Source organism: Lissotriton vulgaris, chromosome 6 (assembly GCF_964263255.1).
Source record: "Lissotriton vulgaris chromosome 6, aLisVul1.2, whole genome shotgun sequence".
NCBI classification, from domain to species: Eukaryota; Metazoa; Chordata; class Amphibia; order Caudata; family Salamandridae; genus Lissotriton; species Lissotriton vulgaris.
This window is the reverse complement of record NC_141694.1, coordinates 28,266,020-28,274,835: the sequence shown is the minus strand read 5'-3', so window position 1 is coordinate 28,274,835 and position 8,816 is coordinate 28,266,020. Positions and strand designations below refer to the sequence as shown.

Below are 8,816 nucleotides of genomic sequence, written 5' to 3'. Positions count from 1 at the left end.
GATCTAGAACATGTACACACTTTATTATCCTGTTTCAACACATCTCGTTGCATTTGCAGAGCAGTGGAATAAACCATAAACCAATACTTACTGAAGTACGAAACTGTTCGGGTGGGTCGAGACCAGCAAGTCTCGGGAGGGATAATCCTCGCCTCCTAGTCCTTAATAGAATTGAAACTTTCCGTTACGTTAGCTAGGAAATCTTTCATTCTATGTCAGGACGGAGGCGAGGATTATGCAGTTTCAAAGCTTATCCACCACCAGTTCCGATGCGCCATAGATGGGCTTGAAGTAAAACTTTTTGAACGTGGATTCCGAGGACCAATCCGCTGCTGCCATGATGTCCTCTAACCTACCGCCCACCTGAATGGCTTTAGAAGCCATTGCTCCTCTCGCGGAATGTGCTCCAAATCTAGTCACATCCACCCCTGCTTCGGTCATGATCCAACGGACCCACCTAGCGATGGATGGAGCCGACACTGCCTTAAACGGTTTCTGCAGAGCAATGAGAAGCTGACGTTCTCCCGGAGGGCGGTACTCTGCCGTCATGTCCTCATACGCCTTGAGGCAGCGCACCACACACAGTTTTGGTTGATCCGGAAACGTCGGGTAGGACACCGATCTGATATTAGTTTTGGTCCTTCTAGCCACCGTGAAAGTAACTCCCTCTGGAGTGAACATCCGTGCCGTGACATCCAGTGCCCGCACGTCAGAGACACGTTTACACGAGACCAGGCACAAAAGGATCGCCAACTTAGATGATAATTCCTTCCTGTTCAGATATTGGTTATCGCGCCAGGAGCAAAGGAAGCGCAGGATGATGTTGACATCCCAGAGATTCTGATATCTGGGTTCCGGGGGCTTGGAAAGCCTAGCTCCCTTCATGAGTTTGCAAACCCAAGGATGTTTACCCGCCGGTTTTCCAGCTACGTGGGCATGCCCTGCTGAAATGGCGGATCTGAAAGAGTTGATAGACCGATAGGCCAAACCCGATTGAGCCAGTTCGGCTAGAAAATTTAGAATGTGGGTAACATCGGCCCCCACAGGATCGGCGTGTCTTCCCAGACACCAATGACGCCACCGTTGCAAAGCCGATCGGTACCTCTTGACCGTACCAGGGGCCCAAGCTCTGCTGAAGAGTTCCTCAGCGTTCGCCGAAAGACGTCCGTCTTGCCACCGTCCCCTGAAATCCTCCACGCCATGAGGTGTAAGGTCCCTTGAAGGATCAGCGGGTGCCCCTCTCCCATTGGTCCCGAAAGTAACGAAGGGAACAAGGGCAGTCGAATCGGACAATCCCACGACAGTTCTAACAGTGGGGGAAACCAGGCCTGAGCCCGCCAGAAGGGGGTCACCAGGACCAGCGATGCTTGTTGTCGGCGAACTTGCGCCGCTACTGGAGGAATCATTAGCAAGGGAGGGAACGCGTAAGCTTGTTCCAGCGACCAGTCCTGTAGAAATGCATCTACCTCCGTCGCCTCCGGGTCCGGCTTCCAGCTCACGAACCTCGGGAGTTGACGGTTGAGTCGGGAAGCGAACAGGTCCACCGAGAACGGGCCCCAACTGGTCATAAAAGCCTGGAAGACGGCAGGGTGCAGTCGCCAGTAGCTGAAATCCTGGAAGTTCCTGGAATGCCAGTCCGCGATCGAGTTCTGCGTGCCCGGGAGATATTCCGCTGACACCGAAATTCGTTTCTCTAGGCAATAGTGCCCGAAGTCTTTCGCCAGGTTTGCTAGGGCCCGGGACCGAGGTCCCCCCAAGCGATTGATGTATTGCACCGCTGACACGTTGCCCATGCGCAGCAGGATGCAGCACGACACCTGGTTCTGGGTCAGAGACTTCCCCGCGAAGGAGCCCGCCAGGAGCTCCAGGCAGTTGATGTAAAGCTGGAGCTCTTCCTCCGACCACCGGCCCCCCATTGTGATCTCGCCGCATCGGGCTCCCAAGCCCGCTCTGCTGGCATCCGATTCGATGATCAGGTCTGGGCTGGATCCGAAGATCACTCTCCCGTTCCATGCACTCATGTGCTCTATCCACCAGCGCAACTCCGTCCTCGTTTCCTCCGTGAGAGAGATGAGTTCGGAGTATGTGAGTCCTTTCCGGAGATGTTGCGCTTTCAGTCGCTGAAGGGCCCTGTAGTGCAACGGGCCCGGAAAAATAGCCTGAATCGAGGACGATAGGAGACCCACAGTTCAAGCCAGATGCCGAAGGGAGATTCTGTCCCTCCGAAGGGTCTGGGATAGTTCTTTGCGAATCTTGGTCACTTTCTGCTGTGGAAGGCTGAGGCAAGCAGATTCTGAATCTATGAGGAACCCTAGAAAAATCATCTGTCTCTTCGGAAGAAGCTCGGACTTCTGAGCATTCACCACAAACCCCAGGTCCTGGAGCAGAGCAATAGTCATGTTCAAGTTGGAACGAAGCCGGTCCGGCGACTGATCCATGATCAGGATGTCGTCGAGATAAATGATCATCCGAACGCCTCTCTCGCGTAGTGTCTCCACCACTGGCCGAAGGAGCTTCGTAAAGCACCATGGGGCCGACGAGAGGCCGAAGGGGAGTGCTTGAAACTCGAAGACCTCCCCATTCCATAAGAACTGCAGAAAGCGCCTGTGAGGCGGAAAGATCGGCACCGTGAGGTACGCGTCCTTCAAGTCCAGGCGAACCATCCAATCCCCCTGGAGGAGAATGTCGCGTAATAGATGGATTCCCTCCATCTTGAAATGGCGCTAAACCAGCCATTCGTTGAATTCCCTTAAGTTGATAACCGGGCGAAACCCTTCGTCTTTTTTCTGGACTAGGAAAATGTTGCTCAAGAAACCCGAAGGGTGAAGACGTGTTCTGCAGATCGCTCCTTTCCTGAGGAGTTCTGACACCTCGTTTTCGATTCGAATCTTGTCTTCTGAGGAAAAAACTAAGGGGCGTAGAACTCTATCCGAAAGCCCTTGACCGTCTGGAGCACCCAAGGGTCTGAGGAGATTTTGTACCAGTTGTGGAGATGATCCCTTTACCTCCCCCCCCAGAACGGATGGGGAAAAAAGGGTAACACTCACCGGATGGGCCTCCCGGTGCATTGGTTCCACCGTGATAGCCTCTGCCGCGGCCTTTGCCGGCGCCTCGACTAGGGTAGAAGTTCCCTTGGCGACCGTTGTTCCAGCCGTTGTTACGGTGTTGCTTGTTCTTGTTATTAGGGCCTTGCTGGAATTGGCGGCCGGAGGAGCGACCCCGTCCTCTTCCGGCCCCTGCAACAACCCGTCCAGGAAAAATCTTCTTGATGGACGACTGTGCTCTGTCTAAAGCAGAGAAGGTTGTGACAAACTTATTTAGCTCCTTAATAAAGGGCTCGCCAAACAGCTTGCCTTGTGCAATAGGCCCTGCCTCCGAAGTGGCTAAATCTCCAAGTTTAGGATCTATCTTGATGAGGAGGGATCTCCTCTGCTCCGCCGCCAACGCCCAGTTTGCGTTACCCAGGAAGCATAGGGCTCGCTGTGCCCAACCTGCCACGACCTCCATGGAAATCGCCGTCCCCGTTTCCTTGGCCCTCTCGGCTAACTGGATGATCCGGGTCACGGGGCCCACGGCGTCCAGGAGCTTATCCTGGCAGTTGCGCCAGGAACGATCTATGCCCGTCCTAGGGTCCTTCATAAACTTAGCGAAGAACGCATAGAGCTTCTCATCAATGTCTGGGGTGGACGCCATTCTGCCTTCCAGCTTCGGGCGAGGGCACTCACCCCGCATGCGGGTCCTAACCTCTTTCTCTAGGGGTTGGCGCACTTTACCCGCCACATACGCTGCTACTTTGGGATCAGGGATCCATTCTGATGATCTCGGGTGGTAGATTCTTGTCGGGTCGAACATATCGGGGGTCCTGTCATCCCCTTCTATAGATCCCGAAGAATGAGACGCCGGGTGCCAGGGCCGCCCCGTGTACTCATCATCATCCTCCGAGGAAACATCATCCTCGGTAACACCCTCTCCCTCCACGGGGAAACCATCCTCCTGGTCTGTGTCCGGGGCGACCTCGTCGCCATCGTCTCCGGGGTACAATCCCTCCCGGCAGGGTACATGTTTAAGCGTTCGCGTTCTCTTGCGGAAGGAGTCCCTCAAGCGATCGAACTCCTCCAGGTGCCCCGCGTGACGCTTTGCTGACTTTTTCCCTCCCACCTGCGCACCTTTGGGTCTGCGGTCAACAGGCACTGCGTTACCAAACACCCCGGGGATGCTTTGGGTGAGGGCATCCACTCTCTCCTGCAGGGGCGCTAGCACAGTGTCCAGTGCCTGAGAAAGCGCGCGACCAACCCCCGGTGGCAAGGGTTGGGTGCAGCATAATTCCTCCGCCTCCTGAATGGGGGGTTTTGACTGCTCAGCAGACTGCATTCTATGAGGGTGTGAGCACTAAACACCTTAAACCTAAACTCCAAAAGGTAGCCCCCTCGCCGGTGCTCTAACAGTCTAGCTGTCAAAATCCAAGTGCGGTACCTGAAAACCGCCACTAGATGGCGTGGCGCACCCTGCGCGTTTGAAAACACCGTGCCGGTGTCAGAGCGAGGGTTGGTGAGGCCGGTAATACACTGCCTCAGCGCGACGTCCCACAAGGATAAAAGCCGCGATCGCAGCCTTGTCCCCAGCGGTGGCGCCCCACAGTACCGAGGAAGCGCGAGGACGCGCTCCACACAGTCCGCGTTCGCTCGGCAGAGACGGCGCAGGCAACGCCTGTCGCGCGTCGGGCTGCCGAAGGCTGTATCAGAGAAAAGCGCACTACAGAACAGGCGCTTATTGCACAGGCCCCAAATATATCATCAATAGTCACAAAAAACACAGTACGTCAGAAAAGATAAATAGGGTGACTTATCTGACGAGCAGAGAAGAAAGAGGAAAAGGAAGGGGCGTCATGGATAATTATACTACGGACAGCATCGTTATTGGCTGATGGTTACTATGGACACTGTGCCCCATGTGCTCATGGGAGTTGTGGTTCAGTTATGATGTGCTGATTGTTTTTTTTCTATGAACTGCTATTTTAATAAAGAGAAGAAAGGACTGCATAATCCTCGCCTCCGTCCTGACATAGAATTACTATTCCCACTCCAGAGAGTGCAACAGTAGGGAAAGCGTTGGATAACGTAGGGGTAAAAATTACTATTCCCATTCCAGAGAGTGCAACAGTAGGGAAAGCGTTGGATAGCATAGGGGTAAAAATGACTATTCCCACTCCATAAAGTGCAACAGTAGGTAAGGCGTTGGATAGCGTAGAGGTAAAAGCTACTATTCCTACTCCAGAGAGTGCAACAGTAGGGAAAGGGTTGATAGCGTAGGGGTAAAAATTACTATTCCCACTCCAGACAGTGCAGCAGTAGGGAAAGCGTTGGATAGCGTAGGGGTAAAAATTACTATTCACACTCCAGAGAGTGCAACAGTAGGGAAAGCGTTGGATAGCGTAAGGGTAAACATTACTATTCCCACTCCAGACAGTGCAAAAGTAGGGAAAGCGTTGGATAGCGTAGGGGTAATAATTACTATTCCCACTCCAGAGAGTGCAACAGTAGGGAAAGCGTTGGATAGAGTAGGGGTAAAAATTACTATTCCCACTTCAAAGAGTGCAACAGTAGGGAAAGCGTTGGATAGCGTAGGTGTAAAAATTACTATTCCCACTCCAGAGAGTGCAACAGTAGGGAAAGCGTTGGATAGCGTGGGGGTAAAAATTACTATTCCCACTCCAGAGAGTGCAACAGTAGGGAAAGCGTTGGATAGCGTAGGGGTAAAAATTACTATTCCCACTCCAAAGAGTGCAACATTAGGGAAAGCGTTGGATAGCGTAAGGGTAAAAATTACTATTCCCACTCCAAAGAGTGCAACAGTAGGGAAATTAGATACTTCATATATTATTTAAAAAAATATATATATTAATATCTGTAAAAAAATGTATTAAAAGTAATTACCAATTTAATATAATTTAAAAATTAATTATTTCCAAATACTAATTTAATTTCATCATTACAATTAGTTATCTAGTAATACTAATTAATTACAAATTAACAATTAATTAATTTGTGATTAAAAACTTACTTAACAGTTAAAATCTAATAAATACCCAAATAAATTAACATATGTAATTAGCTATAATTAAATTACTTCCCACCCTATTCCCCTATAAACCCACAACCCACTACATAAAATAAATTAGTTAAATTAACATAATTATCAATAAATTAAATAAAATTCATTGTCAATTAAAATGTAATTAATTACAAAATAAAAATTTATTAACAATTATTTATAAACAAATACCAATAAATAAATGTACATATTTAATTAATTATAATTAAATTACTTCCCACCCTACTCCCCTATAAACCTACAACCCGCTACAAAAATAAAATTAATTAAATTAACATAATTATCAATTAATCAATTAAATAAAATTAATTGGCAATTAAAATGTAATTATTACAAAATAAAAATTAATTAACACTTAATTATAAACAAATACCAATAAATAAATTTACATATTTAATTAATTATAATTAAATTACTTCCCACCCTATTCCCCTATAAACCTACAACCTGCTACAAAAGTTACATTAATTACATTAACGTAATTATCAATTAATCAATTAAATAAAATTAATTGGCAATTAAAATGTAATTAATTATAAAATAAAAATTAATTAACAATTAATTATAAACAAATACCAATAAATACATTTACAAATTTACTTAATTATAATTAAATTACTTCCCACCCTATTCCCCTATAAACCCACAACCCGCTACAGAATTAAATTACGCAAAATTTAAATAACATTAAATTCATTAATTAAATTACATTATAACATAAATAAACACTTAATTTGATATTATTTAATGTTCAATATTTTTATTAACCTATATTATGTACTTCGATATTTTGACTATCTATATTTTAAATTTCGATATTACATTACTTACCTTCAAAACGATATTTTTGATGTCTATATTCTGTCCATTCGATATTCTGTCCAGCCTATATTTTGTACTCGATATTATGTCCATTCGATATTTTGTAGTCGATATTTTGTCTGTTTACCGTCACAATGTATTCCCTTCCATTGTATGAACTAATTGCATATTGGCTGTTTTTATTATTTTAATGGGAAATATCTTAACTGTATTTTTATGAGTAATGTATGTATATATTGACTGTATACCATATGAATTGCTGTTGTTTACTCCTTTTGATGTATTTATATTTATGTCTCTTTTTTTGATTTTGTTTATTCGAATAAAAGTATTTTGACTGACTGACTGACTGAAACAGCAGGGGTAAATTAGGGGGGAGGAGAAGTGAGGCCGAGGGCGCGCTGGGGTGAATGCCTGAGGCCGAGCGCACGCTGGGGAAGCTTCAGATGCTTGTGGGAGCCAGGCTGATGGGTTTGATGTGGATGCGCGTTTCACACGAGTGCACCACATGAACTGTACTAAATCTGCAATGCTTTCAGAGCTTGTTTTGCCTACTATACGCTTGTCTATTTATCCCTGCGGGCTAGAATAGTCGAGACCTAAAAAGAGCAGAGTAAATGTTTTTAAATTGAGGGACATAGCTTCCAAGACCAAGAGACATGAGATGGTGGACGCTTAGTGGAGAGTGCAGCATTATTACAAGGAGGACAACAATTGTTGCGTCCATCAATGCTCTCCACAGTGAGAGGAAATACCATCGGTAAAAGATGCAGAGCCCAAAATGTGGTGGTATCAGAACAGGAAGTGGGAGACAGCAGAAGAGAGGCTTCAAAAATTGGAGTGGAAAAAGTGAGTGGAATGAAGAGTTTTGAAGCCAAAGCAGTGTAGGGCCTGGTGACCCTAGAGGAAGAGTCTAAGCCTTTGGCTAACGTACGTAGAGGCACGCGCATCACAGTGCTATGCATTCCCAGTAGAGGTACAGGATGAAACACTCTCAACGGGCCTCTCTGAGGTCCTGATGGACCTTCTAGGACTGCATCATGAGGGGGTCCAAGAATGGTTGCAATAAAGGCCTTTCAGCTCTCCAGAGTTAAACCCAGAGAGGGAAGAGCAGCCACTGTCCTACTGAAGATGACATCCTTGGGTCTCAGAGAGAAGATAATGAAAGCGGCCATTCAAAAAAAAGACATTAAAGTGGGGAGAGAATCGTCTTCTGCTGTTCCCTGATTTTAGCCCTCATGCGCTAACCAGGAACAGAGAGTTAATGGTCATTAAAAGAAAAAGGAGCAAGAGAGGAATACCAGCTTTAGTGGGATTCCTGGTCCTACTGTAGCTTGGTTTCCAGAAGAAACAGAATCCATTTTATTGACCATACTTAGACAGTCCTTTTTGGACAACTTTGGAGCACCTTCTGATAAGCCTTATCACACAGCAGAGAAGGCCTGTGGGTGGAGCAGACTACCGCGTGTCTTGTTGGAGCTGGATGGAAGTGGGACCTTGGATGTTGGGCATCTCTTGAGCAGAGAAGGAACATTGATTTACTCTAGAGTAAATATTACATTGTCCTTTTGGCGCTCGACTTTGGTTTTTCCCTTTGGCTCAGTCAGAGCCGCAGAATAACAATGGAGGTAGTTGAAGAAGAAGAGGGCCTAAGAAGTAATCTAGAAGTTGGAAGAGACTTTTACTGACACTGGGTGGGGATTTAGGTTTACAGGCCGTGGTTTTTGTGGTTATGAAAACTTCCGGACTGTCTTTATCACCCTCCCTTAAATTTGGCTTTACTAAAAAGATTTCACCATAATGGCACATATACTCGGATTATCTGCATGTTCCTTTAGTGTCGCAGCCAGCAGAAGATCCATTACAATATCAATGGAACAAAC

At 46.7% G+C, this 8,816-nt stretch overlaps 1 protein-coding gene across 1 annotated transcript; it reads right to left on the bottom strand.

Annotated features, from left to right (window-relative positions):
• Positions 1-2,925: 2,925 nt before the first annotated feature.
• Positions 2,926-4,371, bottom strand: LOC147706745 (uncharacterized). The gene has a single exon (XM_086925576.1). It carries the CDS (start codon positions 4,369-4,371, stop codon positions 2,926-2,928), a length of 1,446 nt encoding a protein of 481 aa, XP_086781702.1.
• Positions 4,372-8,816: the final 4,445 nt, after the last annotated feature.

Bases quoted from the DNA above. Each gene is read 5' to 3' on its own strand.
- LOC147706745 (XM_086925576.1), bottom strand. From the start codon at position 4,371: ATGCAGTCTGCTGAGCAGTCAAAACCCCCCATTCAGGAGGCGGAGGAA.